Here is a 21,866-nt window from a genome sequence, read left to right as displayed (position 1 = left end):
GCTAGGGAGGGATTCTCAGCTTCTCTGTCTGAAGGCAATGTAAGGATTGCATAAGTAAAGGAACTGGAATTATTTAGTTGAGAAAAGACAAAAAAGGGATTGGGAACTCTGCAGTCTTCAAGGCAATGAATGATTGGAAGGTGTTAGGTAGCGTCCATCTGAACACAGAAGAAGAGGAAATGGACTTAAAATATAGCAAAAGAGAGTTAGGTTAGAGAGAAGAAAAAACTTATGAAGTATGGGAATATTAAAATGGGGTGAATGAATGAATGAAAAAGCATTTTACGTGCTTCCTATGTGCCAGGTGTTATGAAAATATGCGTAAGGCAGGCTGTGAAATGTACTTTTATAATTACAATGGATTTCCTTCTGTTTGAGATAATTTATAGACCATTAAAGTCTGTCCCCTGATGCTTCAGTGTAGCATGGAGAAGGCCTTGACTTTCAGAAGGAACCAACAGAGGGCACAGTCTAGCAGATCTTATAAAACTAAGGAAAGGTCTTATAACTGAAATTTACCTGAAATCATCCTAGCTAAGTTCAGCGTCTAGAAGGTTGGCCATGAAGTCATGGAACCATCTACTAAAGTCAGAATGGGGTAGAGATCTTCACTGGTGGACAGAGTCCCACCCACTCTGTTGAAATTGCTGATCTTTGGAAGTACCAAAGTGTGAAATACACTCTTACAGCTAAAATGGATCTCCATCTGTTTGAGACAGTTCTTATTTGCTCCTGCCAAGGGATAGAGGAATGAACAATTAGAGCTATTGAGGCACCTTTCTCTCAATATCACTCTGCATTTTTGTAAATGAGAGGGATACATTTGGAATTTCAAGCTATGTTGTTATATTCAGGAAAATGAAGCCTTCCCATCTCCTCTTTCTTTAGTCATCTGTTTCTTACCTGAAGGGTTTCAAGGACAACGGATATATGCATGCCTGCATGTGTGAGTGTGTCTCCTTAAATACTGCTCAGGCAAACATCTGCAAAAGAAATGAAAGTCAGACATCTAATGAGACTCCAGGCAAAAAACTTAGCCACAAAAAAAAATCTTTCTAATACACTCTTCCCTTAGCAGGAATACTCAGGTAATCATTTCATCACATGGAATCATATTTCTTATGGCTTCTATAACATGCCGCCTTTGTAACTTTGCTGGTAAAGCAGAGGGGAAGATTGGCTTGGATCTGAGACATGACACCTGGTTGCAACGTCTTGGAAGTATTTGTAAAGCAGTTTGTGGGAGTGTAGATTCAGTCTGGCTATCAAAGGCCTAACTTTGGAAAGGGGACAAGACTGATAGTAAACCCAAGTAAGTTTCCACAATCCATGTCTCCAAAATCCTCTCTGGAACCCTGATGTCTGAGTATCCCACTTTGTTTTATAACATGGAGCTAGATCACAGAGGCATGTTGGGAAAGAGATTTGTGCTTCTCAGTTGAAGTTGGACTAGATAACCACTAAGTCCCTTGATCTCTGAGATTTGATTATTTTATTAATTCCAACAATTTACAAGCCCATGGAAAGGAACACTGAGGTCAGGCATTAGAAAACTTATTTTCTACTCAGTGCAACTTTCTATATTGCGAATTTCATTTCACTGGGCTTCTTATCTTCTCTCCTCTATAAAATGGGATGATTAATTCATACTCCTATCTACCAAAATCGGGATGCTATGAGTGATTATTGACATATTTACCATAAAGTAGAGCTGTCCAAAAGTGCAATGGGCTGTCTTGAGATATAATGGGTTCTTTATAACTAGAGGTCTTTAAGAAGAAGATGGATGCCCATTTGCTCAAATAAATCATCTTCCTTCCTTCTCTTCTTCTCTTTCTCACAAAATGATGTAAAAGAGCTAGAGATGCTGCTCCCCCTCCAAAAAGCCACAAGTACTCCATTCAGGTACAGGTTGAACTACATGGCCTCTAAGAATCCTTCTAACTGATTCTATAACTTTTTCAGAGGACAGGGAGTTCAAAGTAAGAAGAAGGGAGTAGCCTAAACCGGGTTGTAAGCCCCTGAATAGTAAAGAATTGGTTGCATCAGAAAGACCCTCCGGTAGATCGGGTTGTATACGGATGAAAAGAGTTTGTTCAGGGTTGGAGTTTTTGCAAAGCTCTGTTGCACGGTGTAATAACATGGGCAATCAAGTCACATTCGGGAAAGGTACAACTCTGACTGTTAGACCACGTAAGTTTGAAGAGAGAAATGTCCTTTCTTATCTTTGTTGAAGATTCAGTTGCAATGGGTCCCTCTGTCCTTGGTCAAGCAGCCTACAAGGGTAGCTTATACCTATAACTTTTCATTGGCTCCTCACTCAATGCCTTTAAACATCTAAGAATGTTGAATGGTTGCTAGTTTATGAAAATGAGAAAAGTTTGAGGAATGGAAATAATCCTAAAATCAATTTAGAGATCATCTTATCCAACTCCTCATTTTATAGATATAGAAACTGAAACCCAGGACCTTGAAGTGATGACTGGACCAAAGTCACACAACATAATTAGAGGCAGATTTGGGATAAGAACTAAAGTCTCCTGAGAAGTTGGAGAAGATGAACTCTAAATTTCCTTTCAATTCTAAATCTAAGTCTCTTTACATCTCTGGGACTCAGTTTCCTCATCTGTAAAATGGTTGGATAGAAATGAATTCTGACGCCATTCCCAGCTTAAGATAGAATGCCTCTATATAAAAAAAAAAAAATTTGCTTTTGGTAGAGCCTAAGTCTTAGAAGTGGCAATCAGCAAAAACAAACACCACTGAGTTTCTATTCTTAATCCTCAAAGGAATTTCTATAAAAGTACCTCCTGGGGGTACTATAGTCATTCCTTTTTTTGTGCATTTTTCCCTAAGATGGGCATGGAGAGGAAATATGAGTTGAGATTCAAAAAAAAAGCATTCATGAGATTTATCTTAAGCTTTCCTTGTCAGCAAAATAGAAAGAGCCAGAATGATAGGAGGCTGGCATTTGGGAACTAGACTAAAAAGAAATCCAAATTAATCCTCAGGAACAATAGTGATGCCCATGATGCTATTGACATCAACCCCTCAAGGTGGGTTTCACTGAAATGGCCCCATTGGAAATCACAGGGGCTATAAGAGTAAGCACACCCATAACAGCCCTAGCCTGCTCAGATTTGAGTAGGAAGGAATCAGAACACTTTAGGCACAAGCCCTCCAAAGTCCTTGCAATATCGTCATTTCATTTGAGTTTATCATTATACAAAGTGTTCTGGAAGTAATCGCAAAATGCATTAAAAACTTCAGCAAATGGAAATGAGATGTAAATTTAGATTGTAAATATGTGACTGCAAGCAAGCCAATAGTAAGAGATTAGAAACTTGGCACCATTTCTCTAACCCTAAAGGAGATGTTTCTATAAATAGCTAGAAAGAAATGGAAGAATAGGCAAACAGATTTTCTCCTAATCCTCTTTACTCTATAGCATTAGAAATTGTTTCTAGATCAGATCACCCTGGACAGAGGTGAGGAAACCAAGTCAGCTTTAAGGCTCAAAGGACATCTGGGTGGGTGGGCTCCTGTAATTGTTTTTTGTAAAGTACCCCATGACAGTGACAGGTGCTGGCAATAAGCTGATATTTGGGATTGGGAGCAGCCTGAAAATAAAGCCAAGTTAGTGTGAAAGGACAAGCTCGTCTCTCACAGCAGGATTTCCCCTGGATTTTCCATATTGCCTTTTAATCTTTATGTCTTACTGTGATGGATTGGGTTCCCCAGCGGGCCTGGCCCTAGAATTCAGGCTGCTAAATTCAGGGAGAATGGGAGTCCAATTTCCCCCAGGAAGACCTAGGATCTTTACGGATCCTTTCGGCTTACCAGTTACCATGACAGGAAGGATTCTGCGAATGGTGGGAAGAGCGGGGGAAGCATTAAAATTCTGGGAAGGAGAAATTGAGGTGTTAAATAGGTGACTGACAGAGAAAACCGGTGTTCTGGTCTCCTAATCAGAAGGAAGCAGCCTTAAAGAGATATTTTCTCCTAATGCTCTGACTAGTAGGATTGGGACCCTTCTCCCCAGAAAGACTTGAGGTTATTTTGAGATGGAAGAGAATTTTCAGCTTGGGGGGAGCAGGGGGAAGGGTGTCCAAACTAGTTTTTGTAAAGTCGCTTCTGACTGTGTGAATGGGGCTCTGCTGGAGGCAAGCTGGTATTTGGACAAGGGACAACCCTGACTGTCCATTTGAGTAAGTAGGAACAGATTAAACCATCTGTAGATAACAAATGCTACCTTCCCCTTGCTATTTAACTCTTCCTCACCTTCTGGTTGAGGGATACAGTTGTTGAGTCCTTTCTCCTGACCCAAGGAATGAGATCAGGAAAGACAAGAAAAAACCACCCCCTTCCCCCAAGCTATGTTCTTTAAACCTTGGTTTATAAAAATCCCCAGTTTTCCTCCCCTTTTGCAATCAGTTTCCAGTAAACCAGAATCGTGTGAGATGATGAGAGCAATTTCAATAAAAAGCCAGGAAATAGTTACCCCCAACGTGCCATAAAGTAGAAATGATGTGAGTGCCAGCCAGGGGAAGGCAATTAGGGGAAGTAAGAAAAAACAAATGGATTCCCCAAACTGAGGCAGCAGGCTACTCATAAAACAAGGTACTGTTCCCTACAGAAACTCAGTTTTCTTCAGCAGCCAGCCCAGCCACTTAGGCCCTTGAGTTTTTCTGGGCCAAGCACCTTAGTTAAGAACCAGGGTGAGAGCTCAAGACCAAGTTGAACTCTAGGGGTCCCCATACTGAAAAGAGCTAGCTACCTTTTCCCATTTTTGTAAAGCCTCCTGTAGATGTGGGTATAGTGGGGGTTCCAGCTATGCACTGATATTTGGAAAAGGTACTCTCCTGACTGTAAAAACAGGTAAGTCTGAAAGAATGAAAAAAAAAAGAGAGAAAAAAGACTTCCCCCACATTGAAACCTACTAAACACCTTAGTTTAGCTTCTAAATTTGAAGACTTTTTTTTTGCTTGAGGGTCTGCTTTTTCTCTCCTCCCCACCCCCCCACCCCCAGAATTAGAACTTGGTTGCTACAAAGTCTGAATTAACTTCATCTGAAAACATTCCTGTCATCTGTCTTAAACAAGATTATTGGGAAAGGGAAGAAATTTTCAACACAGGCTCCTAAGGGATTTTACTAAACCTAGAAAATGTTTGCCCAAAAGATAGAAAGGAAATTGGCATGTTGTAGATATGCAAATTCAATGGGCTAAATATAAATCTCCCTGACATTGATACTAAATCCCTTAAATTTATCTCCTAAAATGTTGGAATGCCATGATGTAATTAACCAACACTGAAGGTCTTGAAGATATACCTCTTCTCTTTACCTTCATCCATATCTCTCTGAAGGAATGTTTTTCAAATCAGAACCAAAAAGTGTCTAATAAGAGAAATTTCTCTACTTTGAGCAACACCAGATGTCCACAGATACAGCTACCTGGCTAATTTAAACAGACACCCTACCTTTGCCTGAGTTACCCAGGTAACTGTTTGGTCTCCCCTTTGGCTCCGAGCTTCATTTGATAGAGGAAGGTGGAGGAGGTGTTGAATCTTAATGCAATTTTCTCTTCTGATACAAACAGAGGGTATTAGAAAGTGAATACCTTCAGCCCCTCTTCCTTTTATCCATCAAATGAGATAATAAAGGTAAAAGTGCTTCCAAAAGAAAATTGTCATAAGTATTTTACAAATGTAAGTGATAATTATCAGCAGTTCTTGCAAGTGGGGATTGCTCGTTATAAAATGATACTGGGGAAGCCTAATGATAAATCCAGGTGTAAATGGGGGGAAATATAGATAGATACTAGAAAACATCGATAGTATTCCTCAGACCCTTCCCCCTGAAGCAGGAAAGTGTACCAAAAAAAAAAAAAACAGGGACTGGGGTCAATACAGTTGGATGCTAGGTAAACTACTGTAATGATCTAGATCTTTCTTGAATCAGGAGGGAGTGAGATGTATTTTTAGACAGAGAGGAGAATCAGCTTTGAATCAGCTTCCCAGAGAAGGGCTTTCCAACCAAGGTCTGGGTGACCCTGTAATTCCAAGCAGGGGTGGGAGGACCCAGGAGAAGGGAAGGTTGGGAGTATTCGAACAAAAGCAGATGCCACAAACATTACTCATTTCTTCTTCAGTTTTGAGCATCCATGTAGTTGAAATGCAAGCATAGGCCTAAAGGACGCAGCATGTGATTAGCTATGAAGTTATAATGCACACAATTGTCTTTCTCAGCAGGGGTAGGATCAGCACACGTCTGCAGCAAAAATTAAAGCTCTGAGCAGCAATGAATAATACATAATGTTGTTAGGACCCATAAATTCAACAGTCTCCAGGGCTCTGCTAAATTAATTCACCCCTGGGATGATCATGCCAGCCCCCAGGAATCAAGAACCAGGGTCTGTCCTTTACAGAGGAAAGAAATAGAGACAGAAAGAGGTCAGTTGACTTACTCAGGAATGCCCTGCTTTGGTGTCAGAACATCTCCAGTCCCTTGAATGGTCTCTGTAATAATGGAGTGAAGTAATAGCTACAAGTTGACATCAAGGGAGAGGAGTTTGGGCAGTCATTCTAAATATGAAAGGAAAAATACTTATTTGCTCCCACCCAACATTCCAGCCATCGCTTTTGACACTAATAGGCTTCAGGCTTTCTATGCAATCATCTCCTTTCAATATTCAAAGGCTTCAAGGGGAGGGGGAGATGGAGGGCGAATAGAGAGTCCATCTGATGCATGATTAGATTCAGTTTTCCTCCCATCCTTCCACACAGGCTGAGATTATTGCCACGGCAACAGTTCGGGGCACAATTGTGTGAGGGCTTCAGCTGAGGGCAGGCAATTTGGTCTTTAATTAAGCACTGTAGTGGAGGGGGGGGGTGCCAGGGTGAGACCGTGCAGACGATAAATAACGTCAAAGGGAAAAGAGGTGGGGAGGCTTATTTGAATCGCTGCAGTCCCACTTTAAAGTGGATGGACAGTGCCTGGAAGATGAGCTCCAGCTTTATGGAAATGACAGAATGCTGGGACATAACAATGTGTAATTCCCCTTCATGGAAGCTGGAGATAAGTGAGGTGAGGCTTTGACCCTTTGTTAATAGGCTTGTAGACATGGGCAGAAAAGCCAGGCCCAAATTCAGTCAAAGTAGTTAAAATGGACCCAATTGGAAACAATAATGATACTGATAATGTGAAAGTTGAATTCAGCCCAAACACCCAGAGTTTGTTTGGCAAGATGATGTCAAATAACAAGTCGGCCTATTTTTTTTTCACTCATTGCTTGTTTGGTTGGCATCTGTCTGCTGGGGGAGCTCAGGTTTTTGTAAAGCTTCCAGTAACTGTGGATACTGGTGATGTAGGGAAGCTTGTGTTTGGTAGTGGGACCAGAGTGACAGTGACCCCAGGTAAGTATGAAAGAACAAATCTTAAAGCCTTCTTGCTATGTCACTTTAATTCGACCTTTGTAGGAGGCAGAGACAAGCGCTGGCCTTTGTCTTTTGATGTCAAGGTATCTGAGGTCAGTAGGCACCCCAGGATGCTGTGTGTAGAGTTCTCTGTGATGGTAGTGTAATAAAGGAGCCTTGCGCTAGTTGAGCTTGGGACCTAGACGGATACTAAAAACATATAAGCATGAAAGGAACCATTAAAAGCAAGACACCTCCTATCCCTGGCACTGGGGCAAGTATTAGGGAGAGGAGAGTGTCTGATGCAATGAGAGGATAAATCTCATCCATTCTGTTCAGCCACCACAAATTCCGCCCCCCTCCTCTTTGCCACGGATTCATTGTCATCAGAAACCGGTGACACCTCAGGGTACGGATGGGGGGAAGGGCACATCTTGCACTGACAGGAGAAATTGTCCTGAAAACGATATTGTAAAATGGAAATGAGACCTTTAGAGAGAGATGCTCAACATGTGAATTCAGTAAACCCCCAGATAGAAGTGAGGGAAGATAGAAACAGATGGAGGCTCCTCTGCGGGATAAAAGGAAGCACCACACAATCAGACGTGACAATGTTCCCCGTGACCCTTTTTTGTGGAACTCATCCCGTCCTCTGCATCTGAGGGCCCATTAGCTCAGTGCTTTCCTCCCCAGCTGTGGGAGGAGGGAAATGACTGTAAGAATCAAATAGTTCCTGGGGAGTTTATGTAAAGGCCTCTGTGGCAGTGCTAACTTCTGGTTCCAGTTATGGGAATCTGAAATTTGGACCAGGGACCACCTTGACAATCATGCCAAGTAAGTGCCCCAAGATAGCCCATCAGGTACCCTGGAATTTCACCCCCACATTAATTATGAAGTCAGGCTTTGGAGGACTGTGCCCCCTCTCTGCTCTGATCCAGAGGGAAGACCCTGGGCAAGTAATTTCACTTTCCTGGGTCTGAGTTTCCTAATCAATAAAATGAAGGCATTGGACTTGATCTCTAAAGTCCTTTCCAGCTTCAGATCTATGAGCCTATGATACCAGGCTCACCAGGGCAACTAGATGGCTCTTTGCATAGAGCGCTGGACCTGGAGTAAGGAAGACCTGCGCTCAAATCTGGTCTCAGACACTTGCTGACTGTGTGACCCAGAACAAGCCACTTAACTACTGGCTGTCCCATCTGTAAAATGGAAATGACAATAGCACCTACCTTCCAAGGTTACTGTGATGATCAAATGAGATAATACTAAGTGCTTTGAAAGCCTTAAAGCACTTTGTAATTATTATTATTATTAATATCATTAATAATAGTTTTTATAATAATTACTATTGGTTATTTATTATTATTATCTATGAACTGAGGATTCACATCTAATTTGGGGTTAATACGGTCTCTTCAAAGCCTTGCCTCTTTATTTCCAATATTCAAAGACACCTCTGGTTACTTTTCTGACAAGTATCCAATCCATACCCTGCCACAAAGCAAAGTTATCCTTAGATCACAAGAGGCATGCATGTCCTTGCTATTTTTTTTTTTGGCGGGGCAATGGGGGTTAAGTGACTTGGCCAGGGTCACACAGCTAGTAAGTGTCAAGTGTCTGAGGCCGGATTTGAACTCAGGTACTCCTAAATCCAGGGCCCGTGCTTTATCTACTGTGCCACCTAGCCGCCCCCGTCCTTGCTATTTTTAAAAAGAAATTTACAGGGAGGGAGATTCCCCAACTTCCTTCAGTCACCCCATTCTAACATGATCTCCCTGAGAGACCTATTTTTGCCCAAATGACCACATACATTAGGACCTTAAAAGATTAAGGAGAAAGAATGAATGGCAGTAACAGCCTGTTCCCTATTTCTGAAACTAACAAGCAAAGGAATGTGACTCACTTAAGACACCCAGGTATGATAGTGCCTTTCTCCTTATGGTGATAGTTCTCTGAGATAATTATGAGAGCAGATAGGAAGATATGGGCTCCTTACGCTTTGGTGTGTCTGCTGCTGCTGATGGCTCCTTTGGAGAAGATGAAAACTCTGGCTGGCTGACTACTAGCTTTTAAGATTCATCAAGTCCCCTCAGCCATTTTTTGTAAAGCTCCCTGCTGTGGTGTGATGAGTGACTATGGGAAGCTGACATTTGGATTGGGGACGCAATTAACCATAAAACCAAGTAAGTTGGAAGGTTGGAGAGAAAAAAGCAAACTCTCCACTTCTGAATGTTTCACTGTAGTCCTCTATTGAAGTGTTTCTAGCCCACTCACTGGATTAATGGGGTAAGCTAGAAATGAGCTAGAGGAGAATTGTGAAATCCCATGAGTATAATAAACAAATGGAATTAATCTGAGACAGAAAGGGGAAAGTCCATCTATAAGAAGAAAAAGGCAAACATCGTTCTTTCACTGAAGAATGATGACCCAGAGTCAGATTGTGGTAGGTAGTAGAAGAGAGCTGAAGCTGGTTCTCCAGTAAACATTTACAGAGCATATTTTGCATTTCTTTTTCCAGGTGTTTGGTTTCGGGCATGGCATCTTCCTATACTTCCAAAGGGTGGGGATTCAGTCCCAATTGTTTAGAAAGCATTATCCTTCCCTACTCTCTGGTCTCCCTATGTTCCTAGGGAATTATTGATCAGGCAGATTGACACACTGCTGATACTGTAAGAAGGGGGAGGCTTTCAGAAAGTACCTTCCTTACATGGACCTCTGAGTGTTAGCATGCATATACTTCTTGGGGGAGGGGGGGTCCTAAACCATAAGATGTTGGTAAGCATTATGAGGCTGTATATTAGGATCATAGGATTTAGAGCTGGTTGGGACCCCAGAGACCATCTCTTTTAAGTCCTTCAAGGGAAACAGAAGTTCATTGAGGTTAAAGATGAAGAGACATGGATTAGACCATAATGCAATCAGATGGATTCAAAACCAGTTCAGTGGTTAGAATCAGAGTAGTTGTTAATGGTTTCATATTAGTATGGTAAGAGGTCTCCAGTGGAGTACCCCAGGGATACATGCTTAGCCTTGTATTGTTTAACATTTTAACAGTCAATTGGATAAAGCCATAGATGGTATGCTCATCAGATTTGCAGATGGAAAGGTAACATATTGGATGACAGTTGGAATCCAAAAGAGCATTGGTCCAGAACGTGATAAGATTAAATAGGTCTAAATGCAATCTTGAATATGGATACAAAACATTATCTTCACAAGTGTAATAGGGAGGAGGTATGGTCACACAGCAATAATTCTGAAAAAGATCCTGAAGTTTTAGTGGACTACAAGCTCAATACTAGTTGGCCATGTGATGCATTCCCCCCCCCCCAAAAAAAAGCTAAAGCTGATGTCCTTATCAGATCTCAGCTGGAGTACTGTGTTCAACTCTGAATACCACCATTTAAGAAGTACTTGCTTAAGCTAAAAAGGAGGGTAACCAGAATGGTGAAGGTCCTTGAGTCCTTGTCATGAGAAAAGTGGTTAAAGGAACCAAGGAGGTTTAGTTGGGAGAAGAGAAAGCTCAGAGGGACCAATTAAGGATCTTCAAATACCTGAAGAGCTGTCACATGCAGGAAATATTAGACTTGCTCTGTCTGGCCCCAGAGGGCAAGGACCGGATAGTGCAAGATGCAAAGAGGCAACATTAGTTAGACTCGGTCAGGAAAAACCCAACAATTAGAGTCATGCAAAAGTAAAGTGAGCTGCCTCTAAAGGCAGCACATTTCTTCATATAGGCTGGACTAAATAGATGTCCCTTCCAACTCTCAAATATTTCTATGAATATGTAATTCTGTAAATGACTTGTCCAAGGTCACACAGGCTACATAAGTAACAGCTGGGAATCGAACACACAGTTCTCATGAGTCAAAATCCAGAGCTCATAGCAAACTATGTCTTTACATGATGCCTGCTGATGATGAATTTGGGGCATGTTGGCCCCAGTGCTCCCTGGCTTTTGTACAGTTCTCTCTGAAGACCACATAAATTGGGAACTGAAAATGAGGGGCTGACATTTGGTCTGGGGAACCTTTCCGACTAAACACCAAGTCGCCTTCAGTCCCGATCTTCTGTTGCCAGGTCTCTAGTGTTTGTTATGTCTGCAAAATGCATCCACCACTGTAGAAAGGTCAGCTCTTCATTAGCCAGACAAATGAGAACAACATATTGACCGGAGATAAAGAATGAGGGGCCGAAGAGCGAAGCCTTTGAGATTCTGGTATTTTCAGTCCTTTAATCTCGGCGCATTTCTCTGAACATATGCTGTCTCAGGGAGGGCTGGATCAATGGCGCCTGAGGGACTCTGTGCCATCAAAATGAGAGCTGGGATATGAAAATGAGATGTAGATTGGGATATTGTGAGCATGGGAGGACAATTAAGAAGGGGGGGGAGGAGAAGAGTGAGGCGGAAGGATGTTTTTGAAAACCTGAAGCATGTCTAGGAAGTATAATGAGACCCAAATGCTTTTTCCAAGTCCCTCAGCAGAACAGATTACAGACAGGTCCCTGGGACACCTGCTTATAGGTATAAGCTCCTTACTCACTGGTCTCATAATATTAAGGAGACAATGAGATCCAGCGCAAAGAGTCTTGGCTCTAGAGACAGAGGACATGGATTGAAACCCTGACTGGCACTTATTACCAGTGTGACCCTGGACAAGTCACACAGACTTCCAGGACTCAGTTTCCTCATCTGTAAAATTAGTGACTTGGACTACATGGTCTCCATCATTTTCAACCCTGGAACTACAATGACAACAATTCACTTTTATATAATGGAGCATTTTATGGTTTTTCCAATCATAGGATTGTGGATTTAAAAATGGAAGGGACCAGGGGCAGCTAGGTGGCGCAGTGGATAGAGCATTGGCCCTGGAGTCAGGAGTACCTGAGTTCAAATTTGGCCTCAGACACTTAACACTCACTAGCTGTGTGACCCTGGGCAAGTCACTTAACCCCAATTGCCTCACCAAAAAAAAAAAAAAAATGGAAGGGACCAAGCCTCTCATTTTATAGATGAGTAAATGGAGGTTTAGAGAGGTTGTGGCTTGCCCTTCCTTAATTGTGTCTTCCCTCCAAGGCTTCCTTCTATCCACTCTGTATTTATCTTATGAGTACTGATGAATGTATATATTGTTTTCCCCTTTAGAATATAGGCTCCTTGAATAGGGAGGAAGGATGGGAATTTGGAACACAAAATTTTAAAAATCGATGTTACAATTTGTTTCTACCATGTAAGGTGGGGAAATTTCTAAATAAATAAATAGAATATAGGCTCCTTGAAGGTAGGGAAGGGTTTTTTTTTACCCTTTCCTTATCCTCTTTGCTTAGCACAGTGCCTGACACAGAACAAGTGCTAAATAAATGCATGCAGGTTGATTCATCTGGGTGGTAGTAATAGTAATCCCCATTTTATAGATAAGGATAATAAAGTCATTTCCTCATGATCTCAAGGCTAATAAATGTCAGGCTTAGAATCAGAGGCCCATGCTCCAGTTTCTAAAGGCAATATGTTTTCCATGACACCCAACTTTCTCTCTGTGTAGTTCTATATGGGAAAAGGGGGGTTTTAGAAGGGATGTCAGGAGCAGTTTGGGGTTTGAGACCCTAGGGGGCTACCTGATGCGTCATTTCACTGCCAGTTTTTGCAAAGGGTTGGGTGGCAGTGTGGCTATAATAACCAGCTGACATTTGGGCAAGGAACGAGCTTAACAGTCACTGCAAGTAAGTCAGTCTCCCGAGGGCGTCTTCTGCAAGGCTATTTGTGGTGATGATGCTAGTCCTCTAGAGGTAGTAGAGGAGTGTCTGAAGTATTCTGATTGCTGTGGAGGTGCCCAAAGCCAGAGGAATAGAGGGGCTTCATTAACATAGGTTGGGAACAAAGGCAAGGAAAAGCTAAAGTAGGTGGAAGCTGAGAACAACATGAGACTAAGAGGCAGAACAGAGCACAGGGCTTGCTCTGTGACACGCACACACATTCCTAGTGTCTGCAGAAGGAGAGTCAGAGAACAAAAGGAAACTGGGGGTTGGAAACTTCACACAATAGGGTCATGCCGGGGATATGGGGTAAGTTAGAAATTAATAAGAGAATAAGAGCCCCAAGCTGAGCGATTCTGGGGGAAAATGAAGAGCCCCAGTAATTTAGCAAAGAAATGAGAAAGCTTTACCAGGGTCCAAAGATGCAAGAAAGAGGCCAGTTTAAAATGTATTTCAGTATCATGTGATCAGCAAGAGAGAAATAAAATTTTCAAAGAAAAAGGGATTAAAAACAAACCACGGGCTGACCATAAAAACAAATGGTCCTACAGCTCTGATTAAGCAATAAATGCCTTTTCTTTTAATGCTGCTCCAGGGTAGGAATCAGTCCCCCACATCAGCATTATGGTCACAGCCATTTCCATCACTGAGGCTCCTTCCTGGTGATGTCCTCATGCAGGAGCCATCACTGAAGGAAAGAAGTGAGCTGCTGGGACCCGCCCCTCCCCCAACTCTTGGTTTTTGTTAAGTTTCCTATCACAGTGTAACTCTGGCAACCAGAGACTTTTTTGGGGGACTGGAACAAGTCTAACTGTCAATCCAAGTAAGTCAACCAGAAAAAAGCCAACTTATCTGTATATGATACAGAAAAATCCCAGAGAAGAACAGGTGGTAGGTCACCTACTTCAATCCTCTAATGTGCAAAGAGTGTGGTAAATGATCAGACACAGGGTGAATGAATTACACCAAATATCGATTCTGGTTTTACCTATTTTCCTGCTTGAGAATAGCTGGGGGATGGGGGGGGGCGGAATGGGGGGAACCGGCTGGTGAAAGTGGTGGTGGTACCAAAATTTATACAGTATTTTCTCTGTGACACTGTGCTAAGCATTTTACAATTGTTCTCTCATTTGATCCTCATAACAACACTGAGGTGTAGATGCAACTATTATTTTACAGATGAGGAAACTGGGGCAAACAGAGGTTAAGCTCAGGGTTACTTAGCTAGCAAGCTCTGAGGCTGGATTTTGAGCTCAGGTATTACTGACTCCAGGCTTTCACTCTATTCACTACTGCAATATAGCCTTGGACTAAACCCCAACATTTGTGTAGGCTAAGAGAAAAGGGCAAACTCCAGGCATAGACCCTAGACACAAGAAATTAGAGGGGAGAGGCTATTCAAAGCAATCAACATTATTATCTACTAGTTACGTGTCCAGTAGAGTCCTCATTGCTTGAAATATAAAGACAAAAATAAAACAAGCCCTGCCCTCAAGGATCTTACTGGGAGGGGGGAGGGAAAGGAATGTTCTAAATAGATAGATAAGTATAATACAAGATAATTTGAGGAGATAGAGATCACAAAGGAGTGGAAGGACACGGGAGGGCTTAGTAGAAGGATCAGCACTTGGGATGAGGATTCTGAGAGGCCATGGTGAAGAAGGTTTGTGTTTTAGGCAGAGGGGGAAGCTTAGGCAAATGCATAAAGGTGGAAGAGTGTTGACTGAGCTCAAGACAGAGCCAGTAGTCTATTTTGTCTAGAATATAGAATTCGTGAAGGGTAGTAATATGAAATAAGGCTAGAAAAGCCAGCTGAAGCCAGAATGTGGAAGGTGTTAAATTTGTTGTTATTGTTCAGTCATTTTTCAGTCTGTCCAACTCTTTGCAATACCATTTGGGGTTTTCTTAGCAAAGATACTAGAGTCGTTTACCATTTCCTTCTCCAGCTCATTTTACAGATGAAGAAACTGAGGCAAATAGGATCACACAGCTAGTAAGTATCTGAGGTCAGATTTGAACTCAGTGTCCACCAAGACATTTAGTTGTCCTAAAGCCTTAAATGGCTAACTGAAAAGTTTGTATTTTAAGCCAGAGACAATAGGGAGTCAATGAAGGTTGTTGAGCAGTAAAGTGACATGGATCAGACCTGTGCCTTAGATTGTATAGGGGGCTATGTGAAAGATGGATTGGAGGTGGGGAGACCATGGGCAGTAGGGACTTCCAGTAAAGAAATGAGGATCTGAACTACAGCAGTGTCCATGTGCGTGGAGAGAGGAGAGCTTTTGGATGAAAATATCAAAGCAGGAAAATGAAGTGAGTTCAGAGAAAATTGAAAAACTTTGAGGTGTGAAAAGATGATAAGGACAATGACAGGTGCTTTCAGAAGCTCTGTGTTTAGACCCAGGGAACTCACTGATACCACCTGAAGAGAGAGAATTTCTGTTCTTCCTACTTTTGTCTCGTGAAGAAGTATTTGGCAGAATCAAAATAGATCACACAAGTCTGGCATCTCCTAATTAAAGCCTTTCATCTCAGTTTCTTTCCATTGCTCCAGCAGAGCATGATCCGAAAGGGTCACCTGGAAACTTTGATGATGAGGAAGCAGGGAGAAGTATGTTCCTCTAGAAATACTACAGAGGGGGAAAGGAGTGAGCAGGTTGGGAGGGAACTTTCAGTAAAAAAAAAAATTAAAGAGTATTTTTTGTGATGACTTAAAATAATGTGCTTCGTAATCTGATGAAAAAAACTCATCTTTGGAACGATAACCAGAGTCACTGTGAAATTCAATAAGTCCTTTATCATTGGTTAGGAAATCAGGTTATTAATTCCTGTTTCATACCACATAGACAGTTAACTTCCAGGTAATCTGTGTAATGGTCCATGGTGTTACCAGACCGCATATAGTACAGCTAGAAGAATGTATCATCTCTCCTCTTTGGTAATTAGAAAGGTGGCTGAAAGCCAAATAGAAAAGCCTAAGTTTTTTTCTAGGGGAAATCCAGTCTTGAACATTTAAAACTTAAAACTTGAAATATGATTCACAATATTGGAAGGTATTGTTCTACATGTTCATGGGTGTTGCTTTTTTCCCCACTACAATTGTTTGCAAATGGGAAAAGTATTAGGGTGGAATGACTGCTTCTGCATTTTCATCTTACATGATAAATTTACCTTGGATTATCTCAAGCTTTAGGCAGAAATCAAGGAAGATAAAGAGGTATCCAAAAAGCGTGCTTTCCCAAAACAGGCCTTAGTTGTTGGTAGTTGGAGTTTTCTTTGTTCGGTTTTCTTTTTCTATCTTCTGTTGGCAAAGGTATTTGCAAAAATATGGGAAATATATGCTGTGGACTGGGGAACGTTCCCTGTCTCTAGGGAGATGGTACAATCTCACTGGTAGGGGAAAAATTCTCCCTTGGAAAGCTTGAGCAGTTTTTGCAAGGCAGGGTATCATTGTGGGACTACATCTGGAAATTATCAACTGCACTTTGGGCAGGGGACAAAGTTAACTGTGAAATCGAGTAAGTGAATCTTGGTTATGTTTTGTTTTAATGAACAGTAGTGCATGCAAAGCATGGGGAGGCAGACATAACACACACAATAAACCCAAATGGAATGGTGTGGAAAATTTGAACAAGACCATTCTTGTAACTAAAGACAGCTTCAAAATAAGATGGAAAGAAAAGCAGAGCCCAAATGGGAAAGAATGGGATGTGTGAAACTTTTCCAAGTTCAGATTTCAAATCTGTCTCAACCACAATAATAACCTAGAGGGATATTTTCCCCTCCATTCGAAACTAGAAGGGTAAGGATTGTGAGTTTAGAGGATTGAAATCTCTTAACAGGAAGAGTAATGTGATGTCCTTACCAGAAGGCATCTTTCAGGGAAACTGTACAAAGTACTTTTAGGTATTGGGGTATTTTCCCTCTCTCTGGGTAAATCATCAGAGGGGAAAGTATTTCTCTCCCCAGATTATAGATGGGGGAAATGTATCCCAGAGACATGCCCTTGATTATGTGGTAAATCAGCAGCAAAACTGAGCTGTGGGGCCAGGAGATCGAAGGATACCCAGGATTTTTTTTTTCCAAAGCAGACTCCAAAATCATCAATGTTCTTCAGGGAACAATGTCTGCATGCAAACTTAGCATAAGCAAGGAAAATGTCACGTTTCTGCATGCTGTTTTAAGCATCTCAAGGTATGAAGTGCATTCACAGCATGCAAAGGAGTTCATAAAAAGAAGAAAAAGGAGAGTGATTTCAAATTAATAATCACAGGGTCAAAATACATGCAACCTATTTGGAAGCGATCTGTTCCAAGCTTATTTTTCCAGATGATATTTCCAGCAGGCTATGTAGGACTTGTGTTTCCCATGGGTTAAAAAGAGATGATGAGAGGAAGTGAATGCCTTCTTCTAGGATCTAAAAGTTAAAGGCAATAGCCTAAAGAATATATGGTTAGGAACATTTAGATGAAGAGGTCTGGCTAGAAATCTGCAAGCATTTACTAAAAGGAATGGGCATATCAAATTTGGGGGATACTTTGCCCAGTAAAGAGTTGTGAAATCTTTCCTAGCAGAGGCAGAAAATATACTGTGAGTCCAACCTTGCCATGTTCATTAGAGATTGGTTATAACTGATCTTTTTCCATCCTGGTTTCTGGGTGTTTCCACAATCATTGTGTTTTGTGCTTCTTAGCAAAAATATCAGCCAATTCTAATGAGCAAGATGGGCTGATCATGTGTTCACTTTCTAAGGCTTGGGTTATTTTGAAAATTAAACTGGGGCCCCCAAGCTATTTTTGTAGAGAAGTTTGTCACTGTGTGAAACAGGGAACAAAGTCATCTTTGGTTCTGGAACCCTTTTGAGGGTTAGACCCTGTAAGTATGAAACTTATTACAAAACAGCCAACTCAACTTGAGCTTTCAATTCAGACTCAAAGAAACCTTTCTCATTTAGATTCTAGAGAAAAAAATTAGTAATGCCACTAAAACCTTCATCAGGTTAAGAACTAGCTGGAATATCTCTCTCTTTGAAAGAGTTAATTCTACCTGGTAATTGCTTTGCTTAACAACTTTTAAGTGGAATTTGAATTTGAGAATTTGGGCTCTGTCTTCCTTGAGTTGTTTGGAAGGTCTGATTCTGGTATTCAAGATGAGAGTTACAAAATGCAAGCTTTATCTGTCATTAGCAATTGTTTTATCCTAAAACTCTGATTTGGAGAATCCTTATAAACATATTAGGGGACCCTTTGGCTTCTAGGATGTTTTCTATGCTCAGAATAAAAAGAAATCCCCACACAAGCTCTGGACTAGAGTAGTGATGAATGTCAACACACTTTTTGTAAAGTTGCTGATGACTGTGAGGACTGGTGGTTCTGAAAAGCTCTTTTTCGGGAGCGGGACATCCCTAACTGTCCAATCAAGTAAGTCCGAAAGGAATTTAAAATCTTCTTTATATTTCTTCATACTGTAAATAAGGATCCTACCCAGATTTGTTTTCTTTAACTTAATATTGGATTTCCCATTGTCCCATGTTCATTCAATTCAATAAGATATTTATTCAGCAACAACCATATGAGGTCCTGTAAAAAAAAAAAATAGAAAATGAGGGCAAGCAGACACCACCTCTCATAAGTGAATTGAGTATTCTATCATCTGAGCTAATTCCTCAGAGCTATATTTCATAAATTATGGTGGTGGGGTTGTTTCTTTGGCCTTTTAAATGCTAATTGATGGGAGTCCTGATCCAATGCCTCTCCTCACAAAATCATAGGATTTAGAGGTGGTGATGCCTTATAGAACTTCTAGTCCAACCCATTATTTTACAGACAAAGAAACTGAGGGTTCCTCCCCCATGCCAAGGGGACTGGAAGGTTTTTGTGGTCATGTCATAGAATCATAGATGTGTCACTGAAAGGAACCTTAGAGGCTGGCTAGCCCACTCCTTCAGACCACACTCCCTGGCCTCTATCTCCCCCTCACTACTGTTTCACTTTTATTCTAACAATGAGAGATTTGTAAATGGTCATCTGAATACAAGTACTGGGTGGAATTTTGGACTCCCAGAGGGCTACTTGGACTCAAATGTACACATACAGCTCCCAAAGAGAGTTTTCAAAGGCAATCAGTGTGTGAATGCAGTACTTAGTGACAGACTCCTGAACCCGGAGTTCTCTAAGTGTTTTTACTCCAGGGTCTCACAGGGTCTAAATGGGGTCTCACAACTCAGTTCTGATTTTCCACCTTTCCTTCTGTAAATCTGTAGATGGTTCGAATTGCCTATTGACTATAGGCTAAAAGGAGAATGTGACAACACTTTAGGAGAGGCTCTCCCAAACCCCCATTGTTCTCATGAGTATTATAATGACCTAATTAGGAATTCCAGGCAAGCACCCGCCAAAAATGTAGAGCAGTGTTATGTAGACACATGGGTCACTGAACCAGCTCCAATGTAAGATCTGGGCTGAGATAGGATATGATTTCCATAGCAATTGGTTCATTTCTTTGTTTTTGTCTTCATTTGTTCTTATCAGTCAAATATAGAATCCTAAAATCAGTGAGATAAGATGATATATCCATTCAACCCTTGTCACCCATGGCCATTCTATACACTATACAAAGGGAAGTAATAATAGCAGTAACCAACAGGTCTTTAGGATTTCTTATCAGTCAAATATAGAATCCTAAAATCAGTGAGATAAGATGATATATCCATTCAACCTTTGTCACCCATGGCCATTCTATATACTATACAAAGGGAAGTAATAATAGCAGTAACCAACAGGTCTTTAGGATTAATAGTGATACAAGGTTTTCAAATCAAGATTTGCAAGTATTATATCATTTCATCCTCACAACCACCCAGTGAAAGGGGTTCTTTTATCTCTTTTTTTACTAACGGGGAAACTGAGGTTCAGAGAGCTTGTCTTGCCCAGGGTCACACAGTTAGTAAAGAATCAAGGGAGAAATTTAATTCAGACCTTCCTCTTTCCAGGTCACCCACTTTATTCACTATGACAGCCAGAAGAACCTCCAAATCACTCTGAAATTCCTATTGGCCTCCAGCATGAATTCCCTAATAATGCAAATCCCAAGTCTTGACATCTTAATCAGTTGACTGACATACTACCCCATCCATCAGATGCCATCATGTAGGCTAACCAAGTAGGTCATGTTAACCAGAACAAACCCATATAATGACCCTGCAGTGTCTTCTCTATTGCTCTTCAGGGTTGGAGTGAACAGTTCTTAAAAAAAAAAAAAAGGACATCACAATAACACAGCTCACATGACAATAAATCCTATTTATATAGTAAAACTCCATTTTACAAAGGACTTTCTTCTTACTAGTCTGTGAGGTAGATAGTACAAGGCTTTTTATCTCCATTTTGCAACTAAGGAAACTGAGGCTCAGAAATATTAAGCAACATGCCTACAAATGAATGGTTCATAGGTTTTTAGTTCAGGTCCTAACAGGACCCTCACCCTAGTGTTCTTTCCAATACCTGGATGCCCCTAAATAAAGAGATGAAGAATGAGGATGAGATGAAAACCCAGTCTGAAGATTTTGTTGTTGAGTTTATCATAGTGTAAATACTGGAAGTGGCAACAGAATAGTCTTTGGGACTGGAACCAAACTCAGAGTAACTCCTGGTAGGTAATAGGAATAATTGTTTAATTCAGTAATATTTATTAAATGCCTACTATGTATAAATAATTTAATTATAGTGTATATCTTTTTCAAATAGCAATATGCAGCTAAGTAGGAAAATCTAATAGAGTAGAAAGTTTTCCTCTCCTTTCCTTCCTTCCTACAAGAGGTGATCTTAGAACAACTATTAGACTGAGAATTCCTATCAGGTCTCATTTCCACCTGTGAATACAGCCTTTCACTTTCTCTACAGAATTCTTGAGTCTTGGTAATTATATGTGTTTCCTTTGGGTTTATTTATCATCAGGACATTAATTCTGGGCAATAGAATTTCTCCCACAAGCCCAGTGTACAGAGGACTCTGACATGCGCTATTCCTCTTAATTAAAGAATAGAAAGCTCTAACAATCCTGGGACCTTTTCAGGCTATGAAATGTATGAATGGGAGGTAACTGGGTGGGTTAGAAATTAATATCTTCTAATGATTGTTTAATGGGTACTCTGAATGACTTGAATCCATGTGGGAGGCAGTGTTACATAATGGAAAAGAGTACTGGACCTGGAATTGGGAAATCTGGGTTCAAGTTTCCACTCTACTGCTTAACTAGGCACAAGTAGGTTGGACATAGGGTTAGAGTAGGAGACTTGCAGTCAGGAAAACATGAGTTCAAATCCTGCCCTAAACATTTACTAGCCATTTGACCCTGGGCAAGTCACTTAATCTCTGCCTTAGTTTCCTTATTTTAAAATGAAGATAATAATAATATCTATTTCATAGGGTTGTTGTGATGATCAAATGAGATAACATGAAAAGTACTTTGCAAACCTTAAAGTGTTGTACAAATGCTAACTATAATAATTATTATTATTAACTATATAACCTTGAGCAAATATCCCACCTCAATTCCCTCATCTGTAAAATGGTCATTATGATGATGCTTATACTACAAAACTTGGCAGGGGGGTTGTAACCAAAGAATTTTACAAACCTTGAAGTTTATATAAATTTGAGTTGTGACTCTGTGTTCACATAGCTTTTTCTTGA

At 40.9% G+C, this 21,866-nt stretch overlaps 1 gene segment (V, D, J or C); it reads left to right on the top strand.

Annotated features, from left to right (window-relative positions):
- The window catches only part of LOC122738458, a 285,606-nt gene that overhangs the window by 195,484 nt on the left and 68,256 nt on the right, over positions 1-21,866 (top strand). The window contains 1 exon segment of the C gene segment in view: positions 7,372-7,416. Coding sequence covers positions 7,372-7,416 — 45 coding nt within the window.

The sequence above is a fragment of the Dromiciops gliroides genome, chromosome 2 (assembly GCF_019393635.1).
Source record: "Dromiciops gliroides isolate mDroGli1 chromosome 2, mDroGli1.pri, whole genome shotgun sequence".
Classification (NCBI taxonomy): domain Eukaryota; kingdom Metazoa; phylum Chordata; class Mammalia; order Microbiotheria; family Microbiotheriidae; genus Dromiciops; species Dromiciops gliroides.
Note: the sequence above shows the minus strand (reverse complement) of the source record. Positions and strands in the feature narration are given on the sequence as shown.